Source organism: Heterodontus francisci, chromosome 17 (genome assembly GCF_036365525.1).
Source record: "Heterodontus francisci isolate sHetFra1 chromosome 17, sHetFra1.hap1, whole genome shotgun sequence".
NCBI classification, from domain to species: Eukaryota; Metazoa; Chordata; class Chondrichthyes; order Heterodontiformes; family Heterodontidae; genus Heterodontus; species Heterodontus francisci.
Window position 1 is genome coordinate 84,246,584 of NC_090387.1, and position 24,837 is coordinate 84,271,420.

Below are 24,837 nucleotides of genomic sequence, written 5' to 3' on the forward strand. Positions count from 1 at the left end.
GAACGTGGCAGATGGAATATAATGTGCAAAAATGAGGAGGAATAGATGTGCAGAATATTTATTTTATGGTAAGAGATTAGAAAGTACAAATGGACCTGGGTGTCCTTGTCAATAAGTCACTGAAAGCTAACATGCAGGTGTAGCAAGCAATTCGGAAGGCTAATGGTATGTTAGCCTTTATCGCAAGAGGATTTGAGTACAGGAGTAGTGAAATCTTGCTTCAATTGTATAGAACCTTGGTTAGACTGCACCTGGAGTACTGTGTGCAGCTTTGGTCCCCTTACCTTAGGAAGGATATTATTACCACAGAAGCAGTGCAATGAAGGTACACCAGACTTGTTCCCAGGATGGCGGGACTGTCCTATGAAGAGAGATTGGGAAACTGGGCCTGTATTCTCTAGAATTTCGAAGAATGAGAGGTGATCTTTTTGAAACCTACAAAATATTTAAAGGGACAGACAGGGTAGATGCAGCTAAGATGTTTCCCCTGGTTGGGGAGTCTAGAACCAGGGGACACAATATCAAAAGAAGGGAGAAGCTACTTAGGACGGAGATGAGGAGAAATTTCTTTACTCGGAGGGTTGTGAATCTTTGGAATTCTCTACCCCAGAGGGCTGTGGATGCTCAGTCATTGAGTATGTTTAAAGCAGAGATTGACAGATTTCTAACTACAAATGAGATAAGAGGATATGGGGATAGTGTGGGAAAAAGGCATTGAAGTGGATGATCAACCATGATCATATTGAATGGCGGAGCAGGCTCAACAGGCTGAATGGCCTACTCCTGCTCCTATGTTCCTATCTAGCAAAGGATGACTCAGCCTTTTGACCCAAAGGAAAGAAGACCTGCAAAGGACATGGCCCAGTTCCAGGGAAGAAGGTGGCTTTGACAGAGTACATCTCACCCCATTGACAAATGGCATCTGGAATATATATGTTGAGAATATGTTTCCACTGGTGGAGGAATCTCAAACTAGGAACATAGTTACAGAATTATAAGGGATCACACATTTAAAACTGAGATGTGAATGAATTTCTTCTCTCAGAGGGTGGTGAATCTCTGGAATTCTCTACCGTAGAGAGTTGTGGAGGCTGGGTCACTAAATGTATTTAAGAAGGAGGTAGATAGATTTTTGAAATGTCGGGGAGTCGAGGGTTATGCGAGGATTATTGACTTGCCCCGAGGATAGCATTTTTTGTCAGTTCATAATTGGATGAACTCTCATCTGCGAACAGGGAATAAACCTCATGGGCTATTCCGGTTAGCTTGCTTTGTAGCAGCAGAGTCCAAATCTCAGCTGGCCACTTTAACTGCCTTGCCAGTTTTTCAAAAGACACAAAAAATGCTTCCACGTCTCCCTCATTGAATTTTGGGATCAATTGGGAAAGTTTTAACAATTCTGTACCCAGCTCTGAATTACGCTCCTCCATATTGGCTATGCTTTCACTGGGGTTACTCTGTCGCCCCCTAGTTAACTCAAGTCACCTCAGCTCTCTTTGCATTCCTTCTGGAAGATTCTTTCTTTCTCTCTCTCCTTTCTCTCTTTTACTTCACGTTCCTTCAGAAAGGTTCTTTCTCTCTCGCCTTTCTTTTTCTTTCTCCTGTCTTTCTTTTTCTTCTCCTGTCTCTCTTTTTCTTCATCCTGTCTCTCTTTCTTTTTCTCTTTCCTCAAATTCAAGTTTCCTCTGTTCCAATTGTATCTTTGCTAACAATACTCTGTCGGGGTCTACTTCTAACCCTGTTTCTGCTGCTTCAGATTCAAGGTTGGCCACTAGTCTTAGGAGTTCAGACTTTCTCGCCTTGCCACGTACAGTGATCCCACACTGCTTAGCCATTTTCCTCAACTCCTCCATAGCCAGTGCTTTTAATTTATCCCAAGTTACTTCACCCTGGCTTGGGGAGCTACTAGCTTCAGTCGCAGATATGTTAGAATTCTAGCACACACAACCACAAGAAAACCTGTATTGAAATATTTTCTCTTTTTGATTGGGATCAATTTGACTTCCCACTTCCAATTTCTCGTTTGTTTGTGGGTCAGACCCCGGATGCTAGCCCCCAAATTTCTGTTACAACCAGGTGAGAAAGGGGTCTAGGGGTTCCCTCTCAGCCTTTGCCTGGTTTAACCATAACAGGGTTTAATTTTAAAAACACCATTGCCCAGACCAATCTCTGTTAATTGAATAAGTGAGCAGCTCCCATTGTCTTTTCCTAGGTGACTGTCTCTTAGAATGCAAATTTTTTTTCACCCACTGCTGATCTCTTTAAACAAGTCATCTCTCCACTCCAGCAACAGTTTAAAATTAATGTTCATGTGATGAAATGAATATGCCTGATTTTTGTCGGATGGGGGTCTTCATGACAATATATAAATGCAAATAATTTTTCTCTTCCTTATGGTTCTCTTTGCTAATAACCCCACCCTTTGCAGAGTGCCTAACATGCATTCTGAAAGACAGACAATGGATTAATAACCACAAAGAGATAGAGCAGACAAAGCCAAGATAAAAATTGACCTAGATTTTTTCACCCAATACTGCTCTGGCGGAGCCTCCTTGAAACTTCAACCTTTTTTTCCATATGCTGACTGACCCTGCTGAACATGTCTACACTTCATTGTGTTTGTTTCTAGATTTCCAACATTTACAATTTTTATCTCCACTGCCCTGAAGAATTGCAAATCCTTGTCTTGGTTATAGGGACCGGAATTTTTGTTATGCGGTCAGGAACCCAATGCCCGGCATGTTCCCGGGTTCTGATCCCGCACTGCGCCAGCATCAGTGACACAACAGTTTTCAAACTGAAACTTGTGAATTGACCTGGGGACGAGTCCGATGCCCAATTAGAGGCAGCGGGAGCTCCAGGAGGCAGGAACAGGTAACTGAGGGCAATTTTAAAAGGCTAGTGGCAGCTATGACTAGGCTGTTGTGTTCAGTAATGCAGCACCAGGGAGACTGGAGCCTCTGTGTGGGCATGGGCATGCTTCCCAGGGTGGCACCAGGTTTCTCTGATGCCTCCCTGGAGCTGCTCGTTGACGCAGTCTCACAGAGGAGAGAGCTGTTCTTCCCGGCCTCAGGAAGGAGAAATCCGCCCAGCGAGACCAGAGGGCTTGGATGGAGGTGGCCACGGAGGCCAGCAACCAGGGACCCAAGGGAAGGATCTGGGTCCAGTGTAGAAAACAATGAGCTCTTGCAGTCTGGTAAGGTGAGTGGCCACAGTACCCAGTTCACTGGGCAGCAACTCTCTAAGCACCAGAATACATGCGAGCTGACCTCACAGAATATTCAATGTTCTCCCCCACATTGTCAGAGTAAGTGAACAGTCACAACACTGAGACACAGTCACTCTCACATATAGGGCAACAGTCAGATGGGGACGTCGCTGAGGGGAACATCAGCCCACATGTGTGTCATGCTGGGAGAGATGAGGGAGAGTAGCGTACTGATGAATCATTCTCCTCTCATCCTGCAGAAGAGGGCCCACAATAGATGGGAGATGGTGAATACGGGTGGTGGAATGGCCCAGACTGCACTCTGACAGCAGTGGAGGAAGTGACACTGCAGATTGCCAGGGTGCCCTCGAGGCATTCGGTAGGGGATGGTAAGACAGGAGGCCATGAGTAATAGGGTCATTGGATAGCTCTTTCTTGAGGTGAAAGACATGGAGGAGACTCCTGCCCAATGTGTGCTATGGATCTTAGACCACTGCCATCTGAGGGATGGTTGTGCTGGTGCACTTGTTAAGTAGGACAAGTCCTCATTTCCATTTCTAGAGGGACAGTTGCAGAGCAGGAGCAAAGTAGACCTGCTGAATCAGCGCCCACGTCCTCAGCGGGGAGGGTGATGGCGGAGTTTTTGGAACCGGTGCCGTCACATCATATCTTGGCACCTTCCACCAGTGTAGACACATCCACATCGGTTGGGCCACAGAATAACATAGAAAGGGGAACACTGCGTGAACCTCACCGCATGTGAGTAGGAGGAGGAGAGTGAGGCAGAGTCAGCTGTGGGCAGTCCCCCTGGAGGACAAAGAACAGATACAGTGATGCTTCACTGGGCAAAGATGCTGGGCCTCGGGTGTCACAAATGAGGAGGGCCTTCCTCAAGAATCAGAGGCAGGTAGGTTCCTGTTTGTCGGAGTTCTCTGAGGTCTTGAGGAACCATGGGCAGGCGATGGAGGAGTCCATGCAGCACATGTGCTCTGTCATGACTCAGGGATTCGACTGTATGAGCTCCTCCATTGAGAGATTGGGCAACCTCTTGGAGAGCCAAATGCAGCACCATTCTGAGTGGGTGCAGGAGCAGCATGGTGATACGCACAGAAAGAGTGAGACTCTCTGTAACATTGACCACTCACTGTCGCTGATGGCACAGAGGTACTCAGAGTGGATTCCAGCTGTGTCCCGGTCGGTGGCTGCATCCAGCATACACAGGTGCCAGGAAAGGACTGAGATGGTCATGGGGCCAGAAGAAGGGGTCACCCCTCGGGGCACCTGTGTTACCCTTCGGCCCCTCTGACTCTGGAGCCGTCTGTATACCCTGTGACAGAGGCAGCCTCTGCAATGACACAGGTTCTGCAGCCTGTGGAGGAACCCCCATGGGCACCTCCAAGACGAGGACTGAAGCCATGGGCATCTCATATGGGGACAGAGAGTAGGGAGCAGGCTGCCTCCACCTCATCCTCTGCCACAGGGGGAGCACCCCATAGGAGTGATAGAGAGAGGAAGGCGCCACACTGTTGAATTAATGGGTCACCAGGGTGATATTGTCTACATCTGTCTGTTATTTGATTTGCATCACAATATAACTTCTTTATGTCATCACTCTGACAGGTGTGTTGTTGGTGTCTCATCTCAAAAGGAGGATGTAGCATTATGGGGCGGGTGGCAGGGACTTATGGCCCTGGGAATGTTATGTGCCCAGGCCTTATGATGTTGGGCAATGTTTGCGGAGGAACCCTCCATCTAAACGTACATGGCTGGCAAAGGGACCTCACAGTTCAGGGTCATAGCGGTAAATGCTGGAAGGTGAGTTTAGGGGTCATCAGCCACAAGGGCTCGGGGGGCGAACAGGTGATGCTCTGCTGAATGGCCTTGCTGCCATGCCAGCGTGCAGTTCACCCTGAGGTCTGGGATGGCATTGACAGGCGTCCTCCACTGCCTGGAAACGGCCACCTCTGGAGCAATCTGTTCCTCCTCCTCTTCATCCTCCTCCCAGTCCTCCTCCGAGGCAGAGTGGCTTTCCAGCTCATCCTCTTCATCCATCACCAGGCATCTTTGCAGTGTCATGTTGTGCAAGGCGCAGTAGATGACCACGATATGGGACACTCTGGCTGACTAGTGCTGGAGAGCACCATCTGACAAGGTCAAGGCAACGAAAGCGCATCTTGAGAGGCCAATGTATTAGTAGGTGGCTCTGATTGCAGCGCCTCTCTCCATCCATGTCTGTGTTTCGGATGGGCGTCAGGAGCCATCTCTTTAGGTAATAACCCTTATCCCCCAGCAGCCACCCACAGAGTCTGGATAAGGGCCTGAAGAGGTGCGGTACCTGGGACTCCCGCAGGATAAAGAATCATGACAGCTGCCTGGGAACCAGGCACAGATGTGCAAGATTCAGTCCTGTGGTCACAGAGCAGCTGGACATTCAATGAGTGGTAGCCCTTTCTGTTCAGGAATCTGGTTGGTCTGTTGGTGCCTTGTTGGCAACGTGGGTGCAATCAATGACCCCCCTGGACCTGAGGGAATCCATCTATGGTAGCAAAGCCCAATGCCCTCTGTGCCTGCACTGGTCCATCTGTGTCAAAGTGGATGTAGTCCCCCACCCTCCAGAATATGGTATTCATGACCTGCCTAATGCCGTGATGAGTTTCTGACTGCGAGGTGCCACCTAAATCCACAGCTGATCACTGGAACAACCCAGGCCTAGTTGGCTTCAGGTATGGGACTGCCATGGGGGTCCCAAGGCCTCAGGTCATTGTAGATCAGAGCACACAGATCCATGACCATCTGCCTGATAGGCATAGCCTCCTATGGCACTGGCACTCTGTCATTTGCAGGTAGCTAACTCTTGGGTGCTAAACCCAATGTGCCTTCTTCCCTTGCAGACCCTGCTGTGCTTTCCTGGCTTTCTGCTGTCCAGGAGGTTGCATCTGCTGAAGCTCATCCTGGCTCTTCTTCCCAATATCAGAGTAGCCTGTTTCCATCTGAACTCCCTCAGCTGGACTTTGTGTGCACACCAGGCCTTTCCCTGCCAACTCCAGCTGCCCATGTAATGCCAGCGGGCTCATGTCCCTCTCTGGATTCCTACCACTCACCACTGAGGAAAGTAAATCTTACAGTTCCAGCAATAGCTACTCGGTGGCACTTTTGAAGCAGCTGAGCTTTATTTTGTGCCTCTGCATCATGTTAATCAGCCCTTCCCATAGCCCTCATGGCCCCCCGTAGAGTTCACGTCTTCTAAATCCTCCCGTGGTCCAAACATGGCATTTTTCCTGTGCCCTTCCATTGAAAATTGAAAACTGCTGCTGACAAGCCTGTTAATGAGTTCCACAATAAGATCAATGGGCACTTAATTGGAGGCATTGGGGTTGCTGATCCCTCCCTCCTGGTGTCCCTTTAAAAATAGCTTTGCGTTCCGGAGGCAGCGGGACCCAGTGCCGACCTCCGAGAATGCGATCTTCAAATTCCTTGCACACCTGCTCCCGCCGCCAGCGGGCTTTAGAAATCCGGCCCAAGGTCTCACCTAATGCTGAGCCAAATGAATTGGAGTCGCAGGAGAGGCGTCCAAGAAAGGTTGCCCGACAAGTCACTACTGGCTCAGTGATGAAGTGTTGCAACCCTGTTTGCAACGCTGCAAAGAAAACCCATCTGCTACCCACCCCCACTCAATTGGCTGGTAAAGCACTGCCCAGCATAGGCGTGAGACCATGAAAGTCTCAAGTTCTATCCCTAGTCTGCAGAGATAGCTGATCGCAGCTAGGGGAGGGGTGGGGGCTAAGATGTCTTCATATTTTCCTGTTGGAGGGGGAGCATTATCTGTCTGATTATATCTGAAGAGTCAGGGCTTGTGTAACTCAGATATTGTGATTCTTAAAGTTATTCAAACGATAACCCTTGATCTTCATTGAAAAGGTAATGATCTTTCCCTATTTCACCATAAGGTGGAAGTTCTTCGTTCTTCACTCTTAGTAACTGTCAGATACTCTGTAAAAATAACTTTTCGTAATTGTTTTAACAAGCACTTCTTATTCTGCAACGCTCACCATATAAAAATATTTAATTTCTCAATTTGACCTGGATGCAGACTCCTTTATTAGTGACATTAATCTGACTATTTCTCAAAGAACATTCATTACATTTATACCATTTCTTGGCAGCAATCAGTCGCCATCTCCTGTTCCATTAAAGCAGAATTTACTGCCCCTCTGCTCAAGGTTGACATGAATGATTCATTCAGGTAACTGTGCTCTCTGCTCTTTAAGAATGAGCTGAGTAATGGAGTTAGCAGCACAGGCTGCATAAAGATAGGAAGTATATATGGTCAGGATAACATTCAACCCTTCAGCAATCATAGCATCAGCACTTTGCTGACTGGATGGTGGGTAGTTAGGACCTATATAGGAAGCAAAAGAATGGTCACCCCTTCAGCAGCTCCAACACCTTCTCTCAAGAAAACTATATTGGAAAAAAGTAATGGCACCAAGACTGACAAATCCCCAGGACCTGATGGTTTCCATCCAAGGGTTGTAAAGGAAATAGATGAGGAAATTGCAGATGCTTTGGCCATAATCTTCCAAAGCACACTCTATTTCAAGAATTATCCCGTTTTAGATTGGAAACATGCAAATATAACTCCATTATTTAAGAAAGGGGAGAGCGAGAAACAGGAAATGATAGACCTGTTAGTCTGACATCTGGTGTGGAGAAGTTATTGGAATCTATAATTAAGGGTAAAGTGACTGAGCACTTAGAAGTTTGAGCTGTTTAGCGAGAACTAACATGGATTTGTAAAAGGTAGGTCATAGCTATTGAACTTATTGGAAATTTTTGAGGAAGTAACTAATGTAGTAGACAGGGGAATATCTATGGACTTCCAGAAGGCATTCGATAAGGTTCCACATAAGAGACTGTCAGATAAAATTAAAGGTCATGGAATTGAAGGAATATTACTGATGTGGTTAGGGGATTGGTTAGGCAGTAGAAGACAGAGTAGGGATAATGGGTATGTACTTGAATTGGAAGGGAGTGACTAGTGGTGTCTCATGAGGATTTGTGCTCAAGTCTCAACTAGTCACTATATTTATTAATGGCTTGGATAGCACAATAGAGAGCCATATATCCAAGTTTGCCATTGACACAAAGATTGGTGGTATAGTAAGTAGCATAGACAGCAACATAAAATTACAAAGAAACTTTGATAGATTAAGTGATTTGACAAAACTGTGACAATTGGGTTTCATTGCAGGTAAGTGTGATGGTGTCCATTTTGGACCAGAAAAGGATAAATATGAGTATTGATTAAATGGTGAAAGGCTTGGAACTGTCACGGTCCAAAGAGATTTGTAGTGTTTGTTTGATCTGCATTTGATTGTATTGGTCTGTCCACTTATCTGTGTTCACTTTGTTTGATTGCTAAAGCCCAAGGGTGGAGCTGAAGAGTTGAAACTGAAACCAAAAAAGACAAAGACTGTTCTGAGAAGACATTGTGCTGAGATCTTGTAGTGCTAAGACATTTTAAAGTGCTGTAAATAAATGAGTTGGTGATTTAATACAAGTGTGATATCTGCATTGCTCAGAGATAAATCAGATATATCTAATATATCTAGCAACCTGGCATAAACATAACAAGATTCAGGTGCCATGTAGACAGATCACTAAAATGTAGTATTCATGTACAAAAAAATAATTAACAAGGCTAATGGAATTTTAGCCCGTTGGTTATAAAGGCTAGAATTTAAAGGGGAAGAAGTTTAGCAACAGCTATACAAAGCCCCAGTTCGACCACATCAGAGTACTGTGTACAGTTGTGGGCACCGCACCTTAGAAAGGATACATTGCTCTTGGAAGGACTGTTACCAGGGCTCCAAGAGTTAGATTATGAGGCAAGATTACATGAACCAGACATATTCACTGGAAAATGTGGGAGGGTTTTGATTGAGATTTTTTAGGATTTTGAAGGGAATTAATAGGGTAGATAGAGAAAAACTTTTTCTGCTAGTGTGAGAGTCCAGGACAAGGTGACCTAACCTTAAAATCTGAGCTGGGCCATTCAGGAGCAACGTTGGGAAATGCTTCTTCAGTCAAAGGGTGATAGAAGTGGGTAACTCTGTCCAACAAAACGCAGTAGGTGCTAAATGAATTAATCATTTTAAATCTGAAATTTTTGCCAGCCAAATGTATTAAAAGGATATGGGGCAATGGCAGGTGGATGGAGTTACGATGCAGATCAGCCATGATCTCCTTGAATGGCAGACCAAGCTCGGGGGGCTGAAAGACCTACTTATGTTCCTATCTTTTATCAACAACAACGTGCATTTATATAACGCCTTTAATGTAGTAAAAAATCTCAAGGTGGTTCACTGGAGTGTTATCAAACAATATTTGACACCGAGCCACAAATATTAAGACAGGTGAAAGAGGTAGTTTTAAGGAAAGTCCTGAGGGAGAAGAGAAAGGCAGAGGTTGAAAGAGGGAATTGCAGACCTTAGGACCTAGGCAGCTGAAGGCTCAGCCGCCAATGGTGGAGTGAAAGAAATCAGGGATGTGCAAGAGGCCAATTTTGGAGGAGTGCAGAGATATTGGAGGGTTGTAGGGCTGGCGGAGGTTACAGAGATAGGGAGGAGTGAGGTCATGGAGGGATTTGAAAATGAGGATGAGAATTTTAAAATGGGATGGGGCAAGGCCATAAAGGGACCTTAGCGTCCTCTTATCCTTCTAAAGCAAAGTATGGACAGGGCTGATTCACCAATTTATTTCTCTTCATTCACCTGATAAAATTCAAAACCTATCAGTACAGAAAGGCCAAATGCCTTGAGTATGTTTCTTAGGAGAAGCTTCTTTACCCAGAGTGGTAGCAAGTTTTACATGGAATCGCTTTCTCTTTGGCCTCCTTGCCTCGAGAGACAATGGGTAAGCACCTGGTGGTGGTCAGTGGTTTGTGAAGCAGCGCCTGGAGTGGCTATAAAGGCCAATTCTAGAGTGACAGACTCTTCCACAGGTGCTGCAGATAAAATTGGTTGTCGGGGCTGTTACACAGTTGGCTCTCTCCTTGAGCTTTTGTCTTTTTTCCTGCCAACTGCTAAGTCTCTTCAACTCGGCACACTTTAGCCCCGCCTTTATGGTTGCCCGCCAGCTCTGGCTTCCTCTGCTATGTCCAAAAAGTGTGGGTGCGAGAACACAGCCCTGTTTCATGCCACTCAGGAAAGGAAAGGGGTCTGATGAGCCACCATGTTGAATTGTGCCTTTCATATTGTCATGGAATGAGGTGATGATACTTAGTAGCTTTGGTGGACATCCAATCTTTTCTAGTAGTCTGAAGAGACCACGTCTGCTGACAAGGTCAAAGGCTTTGGTGAGATCAATGAAAGCAACGTAGAGGGGCATCTGTTGTTTGCGGCATTTCTCCTGTATCTGACGAAGGGAGAACAGCATGTCAACGGTCGATCTCTCTGCACGAAAGCCACACTGTGCCTCAGGGTAGATGCGCTCGGCCAGCTTCTGGAGCCTGTTTAGAGCGACTCGAGCAAAGACGTTCCCCACTATGCTGAGCAGGGAGATTCCACGGTAGTTGTTGCAGTCACCGCGGTCACCTTTGTTTTTATAGAGGGTGATGATATTGGCATCGCGCATGTCCTGAGGTACTGCTCCCTCGTCCCAGCACAGGCATAGCAGTTCATGTAGTGCGTAGAGTATAGCAGGCTTGGCACTCTTGATTATTTCTGGTGTAATGCTGTCCTTCCCAGGGGCTTTTCTGCTGGCTAGAGAATCAATGGCATCACTGAGTTCCGATTTGGTTGTCTGTATTTCCAGCTCATCCATGACTGGTAGAGGCTGGGCTGCATCGAGGGCAGTCTCAGTGACAACATTCTCCCTGGAGTACAGTTCTAGGTAGTGCTCAACCCAGCGGTTCATTTGTTTGCGTTGGTCAGTGATTATGTCCCCTGATTTAGATTTGAGGGGGGCGATCTTCTTGATGGTTGGCCCAAGAGCTTTCTTAATGCCATCATACATTCCTCTGATGTTTCCGGTGTCTGAGGCCAGCTGATAATGACTGCATAGGTGTTGCCAGTAGTCGTTTGCGCAGCGCCTGGCTGTTCTTTGTGCAGTGCTTCTGGCTGCTTTAAGTGCTACGGATGTTAACTCGCTGGGCCCTTTCTTGTAGTTCAACAGTGCAATGCGCTTAGCGGCTATGACAGGTTCCAGCTCTTCATTATGAGATTGAAACCAGTCTGCATTTCTCCTCGCACTTTTGCCGTAGGTGGTCAAAGCTGACTCATAGATGGCGTCTCTGATGTGGGCCCACTTGGTCTCAGCATCCCCTGTGGGAGTGTTTTGAAGGGCTGACACAAGTGAATTTAGAAATTTTTGTAACAGCTGTGAGTGAGAAATTCTGCTCGTGTTGATGCGCGGGTGGCCCTTCTGCTTGGAATGATGCAACTTCTTTGGTCTGAGTCTAACCTTGCTGCACACCAGGGAGTGGTCGGTGCCGCAGTCCGCACTGTGGAAGCTGCGTGTGATTTGAACACTGTTTAAGGTGGCTCGCCTTGTGACAATGAAGTCTAGCTGGTGCCAACGACGCGATCTTGGGTGCCTCCATGAAACCTGGTGACAGGGTTTAGTGTGAAAGAACGAGTTGGTGACGCAGAGGTTATGATAGGTACACAACTGAAGCAGTCTCTGCCCGTTCTCATTCATCCTTCCAACGCCATAGCTTTATATAATAAATAAAGCTTTCCATTAGCTTTCTTTATTACCTACTGTACCTGCATCCCAACTTTTTGTGACTCCTGTACTGGAACACCTAGATCCCTCTGCACTTCAGAATTCTGCAGTCGTTCTCCATTTAAGTAATAATCTGCTTTTTTATTCTTCCTGCCAAAGTGAACAACTTCATTTTTTCCCACATTATACTCCATCTTACAGATCATTTGTCATCTGCAAATTGACTTGCATGCCATCGCTTCCCTCATCTAAGTCATTGATATAAATTTTAAAAAGTTGAGGCACCAGCACAGACCCCTGCCAATCAGAAAAGGACCCATTTATGCATACTGTTTGTTTTCTGCCAGCCAGCCAATCTTCTATCCAGGCTAATATGTTACCCCTACAAAATGAACTCCTACTTTGTGCAGTAACCTTTTATGTGGTACCTTGTCAAATGCTTTATGGAAATCCAAGTACAGTACGTCAACGGGCTCCCCTTTATCCACAGCTCGTGTCACTCCTTCAAAGAACTCCAACAAATTGGTTAAACATGATTTCCCTTTCATAAAACCATGCTGAATATTCCCGATTACCTTGAGTTTTACTAAGTGTCCAGCTACAACCTCCTTAATAATCGATTCTAACACCTTCACCACAACAGACGTCAAGCTACTTGCCCTATAGTTACCTGTTTTCTGCCTTCCCCCCCTCCCCCTTGAATAAGGGGATATATTTGTTATTTTCCAGTCTGACGGAACCTCACCAGAATCTAGTGAATTTTGAAAAATTAGCACCAATGCATCTACTACCTCATTAGCCACTTCTTTGAAGACCCTAGGATGAAGTCCATCAGGACCTAGGGACTTGTCATCCCACAGCTCCATCAGTTTGGTCAGTACCACTTCCCTGGTGATTGTAATTTCACCAAGTTCCTCTCTTCCTTCCACCTCCTGATTTACAGCTATTGTCGGAATGATTTTTGTATCCTCTATAGTGAAGACAGAGCAAAATATTTGTTCATTTCATCCACCATTTCCTTATTATCTACTATTAACTCCCTATTCTCACTCTCTGGAGGACAAACACTCACTTTACTTACTCTTTTCCTTTTTAAATGCCTGTAGAAACTCTTGCTATCTGTTTTTACATTTCTAGCTAGCTTCCTGTCCTAATCTAATTTCTTAATCCTGATTAACCTTTTAGTCATTCTCTGCCTTTCTTTATATTCTCACCAATCATCTGAACTGCCAGTCATCATTGCGCAATTATATGCCTTTTCCTTAAGTTTGATGCTTTCCTTAACTTCTTCAGTTAACCATGGATGGTGGGTCTTCCCCTTAGAATTTTCCTTTATAGTAGGAAATAGTAGGAGTATACTTATCCTGAGTATTCTGAAATATCCCCTTAAATGTCTGCCACTGCTTCTCTATTGATCTATCTCCAAGCCTAGGAACCCAGTTCACTTCAGCTAGCTCAGCTTTCATGCGCACATAGTTGCCCTTATTCAAGTTTAAAATACTAGTCAGACCCACTTTTCTCTCAAATTGGATGTAAAAGTCAATCATGTTGTGGTTGCTGCTAGCTAGAGGTGCCTTTACTCTGAGGTCATTAATTAATCCTGTCACATTACACAATACCAAGTCTAATATAACCTGCTCTCTGGTTGATTCCAGAACATGCTGCTCTAAGAAACTATCTCAAAAGCATTCTATAAACTCCGCATCCAGGCTACTATTGCCAATCTGATTTTTCCAGTTTATATGTAGATGAAAATCACCCATGATTATTGCCGTCCCTTTATCACAAGCACCCAATATTTCTTCTTGCATACTTCATCCTACATTGTGGTTACTGTTCGGGGGCCTGTAGACCATTCCCACTAGTAACTTCTTTCCCCTACTATTCCTCATCTCTACCCAAACCAATTCTACATCCTGATCTCCCGAGCCAAGGTCGTCTAACTTTTGCACCAATGCCATCCTTGATTAACAGTGCTAACCCTCCACCTTTATGTAGCTTCCTATTCTTCTTGAATGTCACATACCTCTAAATATTCAGGACCTATTCCTTGTCATTCTGCAGCCACATCTCCATAATCGCTATCAGATCATATTTATTTACTTCAATGTGCGCTATCAGTTCGTCTACTTTGTTATGAATGCTCCGTGCATTCAGATACAGAGCCTTTAGTTTTATCTTTTTGTTATCTTTGTAACATCTAGTCTTGACTGTTGGTGTGCTCTTAGGTTTTTTCTCTCTGTCCCTTCCTGCCATTCTCTGACCTTCATTTCCCATATTAATATTCTGCTCTCCTGCCTTGACTCTACCCCTTGATTTGTTACATCTACTCAAGATTGATCCTTCACTCTCCTTGTTTAGTTTAAAGCCCTCTCTGCTTCCCTTGTTATATGGTTTACTAGAACACTGGTCCCAGCACGGTTCAGGTGCAGACCGTCCCAACGGTACAGCCCACACTTTCCCCAATAATGGTGCCAATGGCCCATGAACTGAAACCCCACTTCTCCCACACCAGTCTTTGAGCCACGTATTCATTTCACTAATCTTATGTGCCCTCTGCCAATTGGCACCTGGCTCAGGTAATGATCCAGAGATTATTACCCTTGAGGTTCTGCTTTTCAGTTTGGTGCCTGCCTCCTCATACTGTCTAAGCAGAACCTCTTTCCTAGTCCTACCTATGTTGTTGGTACTTACATGGACCACGACAACTGGATCCTCCCCCTCCCACTCCAAGTTCCTTTCCAGCCCCGAGCAGATGTCCTGAACCCTGGCAGGCAACACAGCCTTCTGGACTCACACTCTCGGCTGCACAGAACAGTGTCAATCCCCCTCATTATACTATCCCCTACTACCATTACATTCTTTTTTGCTCCTCCCACTTGAATGGCTTCCTATGCCACAGTGCCATGGCCAGTCTGCTCATCCACCTTGCAGACCTCGCTTTCATCTATATAGGTTGAGAGTGCCTCAAACCTGTTTCACAATTGCAAAGTCTGAGGCTTCTCCACTACTGTCTGCTCGGTCCCTTTATCTGCCTCACGGTCACACCCTCCTGTCCTTCACTGCTGACCAGAACAGATGACCCTGTTCTAAGAGGTGTGACCGTCTTCCAGAACAAAGTGTCCAGGTATTTCTCCCCCTCCCTTATGTTGCGTGGTGTTTGCAGTTTGGCTTCCAGATCAATAATCCTGATGCAGAATTCCTCTAGCTGCTAACACTTTCTTCCGACGTATTTGTCCTGGATCGCCTTGGCATCCAGGAGTTCCCACATACCACAGCTGCAACAGAACACCTGCCCTGCCATTGTTACTTAAATAATAATATTTCAGCATAAATTCACACTTTATGTTACTTCACAACCCATTCCATTTCTGCATATTTCAGCTTAAGTACCTCAGTTCTACAATCTAAATACATAATTTGCATAGTTATGAATATCAGTAAGTGACACAAAATAGACAGACATATTCAATGATTTCATTTATCTGCCTACCATCAAAAATCCTGCCTTTTACGCAGTCCTTCCCTTGCCACTCTGTTAATGTGAGCAGAAAGTGACCCTGCTGAAATAAAGGCACAGATCCCGATTTGTGGATTTGGTGGGCTGCAGCAACAGTGGAGACACGGGGCTGAATTTATGGGCCCCTCCCCCTCAACCCTCCACCCTCCCAACCCATCACCGAGGTCAGGAATGGGTTGAGCCTGAAAATACCGGCGCCAGCCAGCGACAGTTTTCGGGACATTTTGGAGGAGGTGAGTTCAGGACCCGGGAAGGCCACCCGCCACCACGAGGTGGGCAGGCAATTAGGCTCGTTAAGAGTATTGTTAAAGGTGAGCTAAGGAGGCCAACTGGGATTTTCCAGTTGACCTCTAGTTTCCCAGTGTGACGGGGGCCAGATCAACTGCCTGGAGGCGGATACCCAGTGGCAGACTGGGGTGTCAGCTCTCCTGGCAGCCTACAGGCAGCCTGCCTGCCTGGGTGGGGGTATAGCCAAAGGCCAGACTGTAGAGGGGTTCCCCCCACCCACATTGGTGGCCTGACTGCTTTTTCTGTTTTTAATTAAAGTTTTTAAAAAGTGTCTGAGAGCGGACCTTCTTATTGAGGCGCCCTCCCAGTTACTTACCTTGTACGGCAGCCAGGTGCTCCTCTAAAACTGGAAGGCCTCTGATTGGCTCACCAGCTTCGAGAGCCCACCTGCCATCCTTAATTGGACAGGGACCTCTCTCCATGACAATTTAGGACCCAACCACGTGAAAGTCATAACCTTAATCAGTTTCTCACCAGAGCTGGGTTCCTGACCCGAAAACAAACCTGACTGCTGTTTTCTGCAACCATGGTGAAAATTCAGCCAATGGAGATATGGTGGGAATGGGAACAATGGAGAGTAGCATCAGCCCCTATTTGACAGTCTACACTAACAGTGGAGGAATGATCACTTTCAGGAAGGCTACTTTCACCCCTGGAACTGTACCCTGCAAAAGTCAGCATCTTGAGTGGAGAGTCATAAACTCTTACCATCCTAATGTCTAACACTAGTTGGTTGAAGAGGTGGTTTCAAAGGGGTTGCCTCATTTTGCTAGGTCCTCTAACTACACAGGATCAAGGCTGGAGGCGGGCACATGGCTTAAGTTCACAAAATCTATACTGATCCAAAATCACCCAAGTACTGTCTGTAAGGGACTGGTACGATTTAATTGCTACTAGTAGGCTCTCCTGGGCCAAGTATATTTTTCCAAATGACTTCTACCTCTAAGAGTCCTGTATATCCATGCTGCTGGTTTTCTCAGGCTGCCTGTTTATTTAGAGCCGTAAATATTCCATTCTCCCTGTTTCCCTGGAAATAGTAATATTTTGGCATCAGTACAGTGCCTTCCCCCAGTGACCTGGTGCATAAAGCATTGAGTCACACAGACCAGAGGGGCACAGGTTCCATCCCTGGTCTGCGCTGAGTGCCTTGTGCTGAAAAATACTGGTGTATAGCTATCAGGTGACGACAAATTGGACTTGATGTGATGCCATCCACAGTCGAATATCCTGCTGATGCTCATTGTCTTGGCCCACACATGAAGAATGGCTACTTGGGTGAGGTACCAGAGAGCTGTCAGTTTCAGCAGAACCTGGTCCTAACAACAGTCAGCACCTATAGGAGGATGAAAACTGGGGGGAAAATAGACTTCAATAAAAATCTATTCTTCAGACATTCAGGATTCAGCTTCTCTTGACCTGTCTGTGTCTCTTTTATTTACAGCACCTACGCGCCTGTCAAACAGTTTCTACGGGTGGATAAAGACAAGGTGAGTCAGGGTCTGGTGAAGGGTTCTTATTGGTACATTGGATGGCCTTAAATAAGGTGCAGCTGGAGGGAATTATTGCAAGGGCTTGAGGCTCCAAACTTCAACTGAATAGTTGATGCCAGTAGAGAAAGATTTGGAACAATTATAGCCAGGTTTCCTCTAATCTAATGTATGCAAGCATTATAGTTAAGGAGGAAGAGTGTGAAATGTTGAATGGGATAAATATAGAAAATCTTGAGGGGTTTAGCATTGTTGAAAATAAGTAAATTGCCAGGTCCAAATGAAATGTATTCCAGATAGTTAAGAGAAGCAAGGGAGGAAATAGTGGAAGCTCTGATGGTCATTTTCAATCCTCTCTGGCTAAAGGCATGGTGCCAGAGGATTAGAGGACTGCTTACATTGTACCAGCCTTTATAATGGCAGAAAGGGAGAAAGTAATTACAGGCCAGTCAGCCTAATCTCAGTGTGGGCAAATTATTGGAAAAGGTTCTGAGGGGCAATATTAATCGTCATTTAGAAAGGCATTAATTAATTAATTAATCAAGGGCAGTCAGCATAGATTTGTTAAGGAAAGGTCATGTCTGACTAACTGGATTAAATTTTTTGTGGAGGTAACAGGATTTGATGTCGTTTACATGGATTTTAGCAAGGCTTTTGACAAGGTCCCACATGGCAGATGATCAGAAAAGTATAGGCCCATGGGATCCAAGACTAAGTGGCAAATTGGATCCAAAATTGTCTCTGTGGCAGGAAGGAAAGGTCGATGCGTGTTTTTATGACTGGAAGGCTGTTTCCATTGGGGTTCTGCAGGGCACAGTACTTGGTCGCTTGCTTTTCGTAGTATATAATTGATGATTTAGACTTAAATATAGGGAGCATGATTAAGAAGTTTGCAGATGATACAAAAATTGGCCATGTGGCTATTAGTGAGGAAGAAAGCATTAGAGTGCAAGAAGACATCAATAGACTGATCAAGTGGGCAGAAAAGTGGCAAATAGAATTCAATTTGGAGAACTGTGAGGTATGCATTTGGAGAGGGAAAACAAGGAAAAGAATTACACAATAAATGGTGGGATACTGAGAAGTGTAGAAGAGCAGATGGACCTTGGAGCACATGTCCACAGATCGCTGAAAGTAGCAGGATAGGTAGATGGTTGAGAAGGCATACGAGATACTTGCTTTTATTAGCTGAGGCATAGAACGTAAAAGCAGGGAGATTATGCTAGAAGTGTATAAAACAGTAGTTACGCCACAGCTGGAGTACTGCTTATAGCTGTGGTCACCGTATTACAGGAAGGATGTGATCGCACTAGAGGGTACAGAGAAGATTTACAAGGATATTGCCAGGACTAGAAAATTATAGACATGAGGAAAGATTGGGTAGCCTGGGGTGGAAGAGAGGAGGCTGAGGGGAGATTTAACTAAGGTGTATAAATTTGATAAGCCTGGATGGAGTGGCTAGGAAAGACCTATTTCTGTTAGCAGGGAGGTCAATAACCAGGGGGTACAGATTTAAAGTAATTGGCAGAAGGATTAGATTGGAGTTGAGAATTATTTTTCACCCAGGCACTGCTGGACATCTGGAACTCCCTACTTGAAAGGGTGGTAGAGGTAGAAATGCACATCACATTTAAAAAGTACTTAGATATGCCCCTGAAGTGCAGTAACCTACAAAGCTACAGACCAAGAGCTGGAAAGAGGAATTAGGCTGGATGGCTGTTCTCTGGGCAGCATGGACATGATCGGCCGAATAGCCTCCTTCTGTGCCTGAAATATCTATGATTCTAACGCTGATTCAGCAAGTAATGGTTAAGTCTACATTTGAATTTCTATGTATTAGGGAAGAGTTAACAGCCAACAGCATTTTGAGAGACAATCTATAGTCTACAGGCGAAGGAGCTAGTAATGGAATGAATATATTTATGTAAAAAAAATCTGTAATTTTCTTTGCTTCTATTCCCCATCCACAAAATGCATGGCAGCCCAGTGTACACCAGAGAGCTGGGGAGCATGTAACAATTTCAATGCACAATGGGAAACGCCTGTTCTTAGTAAGGCATCTGCAGGAGGCATCAATCGAAAAAGGGTTTTTCTGACAGCCGTCAAGCACCTCACAGGGGAGAATTCCATATTATTACACTGGCCTGGATGTAAACATAGATCCCAGAGTCAAAAGATAGTGTTAACCCACTGCACCACCCAATGCCCTGGACAGTGTCACTTTTCCATTTTCTTGAGCTGCTCTCTCTGAGAGTGACAACCCAAAGCCAAGTTAGCAACAGATTTATATTATTGGGAACTGGATTGCTATCAACCAAATTGACTTCACATAGCACCTTTAAAAAAAGCAGATAGAATATTGAGACACTTGGCCTTCCTTTTGGAACCTGAGCTGGATTTGAAAGGATGGCCTAGAAATTGGCTGACACTACCTCCATTTCAAAGGCATAAAATGGATGCCAGAGTGTCCAATACAGCAGGTGGTGTGTGCACATAGAAACATAGAAAATAGGAGTAGGAGTAGGCCATTCGGCCCTTCGGGCTCCGCCATTCAAAAAAGATCATGGCAGATCGTCTAATTCAGTACCCTGTTCCTGCTTTCTCCCCATATCCCTTGATCCCTTTGGCATTAAAAAATATATCAATCTCCTTCTTGAATATATTTAATGGTTTGGCCTCCACTGCCTTCTGCGGTAGAAAATTCCACAGGTTCACCACCCTCTGAGTGAAGAAATTTATCCTCAATGGCATACCCCATATCCTGAGACTGTGACCTCTGGTTCTGGACTACCCAGCCATCGGGAACATCCTCCCTGCATCTAGCCTGTCTAGTCCTGTTAGAATTTTATAGGTTTCTATGAGATCCCCTCTCATTCTTAAACTCTGGTGAATATTGGCATAGTCAATCCAATCTCTCCTCATACATCAATCCTGCCATCCCAGGAATCAGCCCAGTAAATCTTCTTTGCACTCCCTCCATGCCAAGAACATCCTTCCTCAGATAAGGAGACCAAAACTGCACACAATACTCCAGATGTGGTCTCATCAAGGCCCTGTATAACCGCAGTAAGACATCCTTGCTCCTGTACTCAAATTCTCTTGCAATGAAGGCCTACATTCCATTCGCCTTCCTAATTGCTTGCTGCAACTGACTGCTTTCTTTCAGCGACTGGTGTACAAGGACACCCAGGTCTCGTTGCCCCTCCCCCTTTCCCAATCCATCACCATTCAGATAATCTGCCTTTCTGTTTTTACAACCAAAGTGGATAACCTCACATTTATCCACGTTATACTGCAACTGCCACGTATTTGCCTACTCACCCAACTTGTCCAAATCACATTGGAGCCTCTTTGCATCCTCCTCATAGCTCACATTTCACCCCAGCTTTGTGTCGTCTGCAACTTGTAAATGTTACATTTAGTTCCCTCACCCAAGTCATTAATATATATTGTGAATAGCTGGGGCCCAAGCACTGATCCCTACGGTACCCCATTAGTCACTGCCTGCCACCCGGAAAAAGACCTGTTTATTCCTACTCTCTGTTCCTTGTCTGTCGACCAATTCTCAATCCAGCCCAGTATATTACCCCCAATCCCATGTGCTTTACTTGCGCATAATTCCTTGCCAGTAGTGTGCTGCCCACCATATTGGTCAGTTATAGCACAGGCCAAAGGCAGAGTAAAATTCCCTGTGCTCTTCCCAACAATAGGTTCAATTTTCAGCTTGCCACCTGGGCATTAAACTGGCCATGCCCTATAGAAACCACCTAAATCATGCGGCTCTATAGCGGGCAGTCGATTCACAATGCTATTTTAATGCCCAGGTGGAAAATCAACCTTGGGCTGAATTTTATATCGGCAATGGGGGTCCTGGCAATGGGGGTCCTGGCAATGGGGGTCCTGGCAATGGGCCGGAAGGCAGGGCAACCCCACCTCAAGCTCTTTTGGAACTCTGGCTGAATTCAGTGGCAGGCAGACAGACAATCAACTGCCTGCCATCAGGGATGCTGTCCCTTTAAGGGACAAAATCCCACCCCAAGAGCCGGGAGCGGTCGCCACTGCCAGTACTGCAGGAGGACCGGAGCAGCAACAATGGAGGAAACCCACGAACCAAGGTAAGTGGGGTCGGAGTCACTGGGGCACCCCTCCACCGCCTTTGTTCGGCGGAGAGTTTCATCTGTTGACTTTCATCTGAGGGGCTGGGGGTTGTTGAGAGCAGGGAGGAGTTTTACCACAGGGCAGCCATCATTGCTGATGGGGGGGGGGGGTGGTTCCGCTATCATCCATTGATTGTCCCCAGAGGAGGGACCCCACCCCCCCCCCAGCCCGCTACGAGGCCACCAGGTCTCACCTGGTGGTGCCTCCACGCGGCAGGCAGTGTGGGTCCTTCTAACATTGGCTAAATGCCAGCGGAAGCAGGAAGCAGCTCTTAAGTGGCCTTTAAGTGGCTTAATTGGCCTCCCATCAGACTTCCTGTCCATCGCGGTACCCACTGCAGAAAAAATGGCATGGGGGCAGGACAACTTCGGCACGCCGTCCGATACCACCTCATGCCATTTTGTGTGCCCGTCCGCTTTACAGCCCATCTCCAAGGGCTGAATAAAATCCAGCTCTTATTTTGCCTTAGTTCCAGCTTCACGAGAGTGTCTCTGCTACATCATTCTGAATTACCCCACTCCCTTCACAAATCGAGATTTTATCAGCCTCCATGAAATAGATTGCTTAGTCCTGTGCTGTAGACCTATATCTGCTAAAAACGGGCTGAAAATACCAAAGCTCATTTCAACTAGAACCCTCACAGCAAACAGAGGAAACAATCATCCCATCAATTTGGGGTAGATGGAAACACCAGTCCCAAACGTTGAGGAACTGTGTTTAATTCTCTGTTGTACCATTAGTCCCCAATAAATGTGAGAAGATTACTCTATAATTGCAGACTTAGTAAATCCCAGAAATCTGACGATGAAGTATTTCATTTGATGGGCTGGTGGTAAATGTACCACTCAGTGTAGCTATTTAGAGCAGAGTTTCATCCCCAGTTTGTGCCAAGTTATCTGATCTCAGTCGGTGACGATTTGGCCTCCAGACCACTTAGCTAGCGAGTTGAAAGCCAGCCAGGGTTCCCACTTACGATGCAGTGACCCTGATGGAAAATGTGGTGCCTTGGTAGGCTTCAGGTGAGGACAGCATCAGGTTCATCTGTGATGCCCTCTGTGGGCAACTAACCTGACACGTGAAGAGTGACCACTTGGGCAAAGTATTGGACAGCTGCCAGCACCTGTGGAACAGTAACGCAGCAGAACTCAGATGTCAGAAAAGGCAGGGAGGAAAATGGGAAAATAAAAGTATTTTCATCCTTCAGTAATTACATTGGTTAAAAACTGCTGTTTAAAATCTGATCCTCGATCTTTACTGGTTATGCTGGTTAAAAATTGTGGTTTAAGATCTGACCTCCCATCCTCCCACCACTCTAATCTTCACAGGTTAAAAACTGCTGTTTAAAGTCTGACCCCCAATCTTCACTGGTTAACCTGGTTAAAAACTGCTGTTTAAAGTCTGACCCCAATCTTCACTGGTTAAAAACTGCTGTTTAAGGTCTGACCCCCAATCTTCACTGGTTAAACTGGTTAAAAACTGCTGTTTAAAGTCTGACCCCCAATCTTCACTCAGGTGCAAATCTACAACCCAGCATTCTTCAAGTATATCCATGACAAGTGGACAGAACATCATGGGAGATATCCGTCCACTGGAATGCTGGTCCTGTTTTTTGCTCTCCATATCTGTGATGAGGTAAGTGCTACAGTCTGAAGCAGGAACTGTGCTTTCAATTGAGAGGCCAAATTGTAGGGTCAAAGGCCAAAGTGCACCACACCACTAATGTTGGAGGAGAGGGGATAAAGGTTAATCAGCCTTTGTTACATGCTCTCACTCATTAACTTTGCAGTTCACGGTTGTGAATACTAAACACTATTGAATGGGGATATATATTACTAATTTTGTAAAATCTGGAAGTAGAGATTAGATGATGCCAAGTATGGATTTTAAAAGACTAAAGATTGAACAAGGAAGGAAAAACTGAGGGAGGTAAGAAGCACTAAAGTCTGAAGTCCTGGGAAAGAATGAAAGTAAGACTATGCTAACTGTTGATATTAACAGGAAGAACATAGATATACCCTGAAATTGAGGAGGAAAGTTCAGTGAAGTAGTGAACAAAGTAGTGTTGCTAAAAGACAGGATGGCAAAAGCCTGATGGAGGAAGAGCAGTTAAGGCTTAGAGGGATTGCCTAGTGGGTAACAAACTTTCTCTTGTACCCTGTCCAGACTGAGAGAAATGCCAAAAGATTTTCCCCAGATATTGGAGCAGTATTCAGTTACACTACACAGATGTCTAAAATTCAGCAGTCTCATTCAGAGAGGCTACTGCACGGCTGTTATATGCCACTTGTGCATTGGGGCAGAATAGAGGGAGTTGGGCTGCTTTGGAGTCTCAATGCAATAAAAACAAATTGCCACCCATAAGCTTGCCATGCGATCTTGTATGTGCATCCACATGTGCATTGACTCATCAACCTGTATAGCACTTTCGGGGGTCCATGAGGCAAAGTGGTCAACAAAGTTGTTTGCTCACACTGTTCTCAAAGGCAGCATATAACCCAATATCAGTCATATTAGACTCTGACAGTGTTGCAAAGTGGAGCACTAATAAGCTAAGCACAGAATTTATATATTTTTTTGTATTGCTGTAGATACACCTGTGTGGAACTTGTAATGCTGGCACGCACTGCCTGGGTGTAGATAGCAGGTTTGCATCTGTTATATATGTATATATTGTTATACTATCTGTTAAGTGTTAGGAACTAATTAGCTAGGAATTAGTTGTTATGTGTAAGTGTGCCAGTGGGGGGCCTCATTCACGGCTGCACTGGGGAGTCATGTTATATGTAACACAAGAACCAGTTCAACCAGGTTCTACAGCAGAAGCATGGTGCTGTAAATAAACCAGACTGACTCCAGCCTTTTACAAGCTTAAAGTATGATTGTTTTCCAACATCTGGGATCCAGAAACAGCATAAAGATGAAACAGCATCAATAATATCTCACTCTGTCAGTTCCTATTCTCAGCCATCTGGGGGCAGGACAGCAACAACAGGGTGACGACACAATATTCTCCTCAGCCAGATTCCACCCGATTTGTATTGCCTGGGAATTTCAGAGGACAGAATATTTTTGTCCGAACAAGGTGCAAACATGGGGCAGCTACACAAATGAGGCTTTGCAGCACTTTCTGCCTCATTTTCCTGCTGTTACACTAGATGAGTGTCGAAATACAAAAGTAGGCCTTTGGCCTCACCCATAGATTGGAAGCGCGGAGAAATGACAGGCTGCAGGGTCATTGTGGACGAAAGTAAGTGGTTCTCCCATGGCCTGTGGGGTCTGGAGGCCATCCAGCAACCAGCAGATATTGTCGGTCTTAGGCTTGCAGCAGCTGCTGGATTTCCACCCTCGATTATGAGCTTAGGCTCCTGTCGAAGGCAACATGAAGGCTATGCTAATGACCTGAACCAGGAAATACAGACAGGTTCAGGTCACATGAGGCAGAGCATGGT

At 45.5% G+C, this 24,837-nt stretch overlaps 1 protein-coding gene across 19 annotated transcripts in view; it reads left to right on the plus strand.

Moving 5' to 3' along the window:
- The window catches only part of st3gal2 (ST3 beta-galactoside alpha-2,3-sialyltransferase 2), a 448,231-nt gene that overhangs the window by 419,558 nt on the left and 3,836 nt on the right, over positions 1-24,837 (plus strand). For 18 of the 19 annotated variants that reach the window (XM_068049795.1, XM_068049788.1, XM_068049799.1 and 15 more), the window contains 2 exons: positions 17,185-17,230; positions 22,901-23,020. In XM_068049795.1, the coding sequence (XP_067905896.1) occupies positions 17,185-17,230; positions 22,901-23,020 (166 nt within the window). The remainder of the gene's footprint in view (positions 1-17,184; positions 17,231-22,900; positions 23,021-24,837) is intronic. The other variant, XM_068049802.1, reaches the window with a different exon arrangement.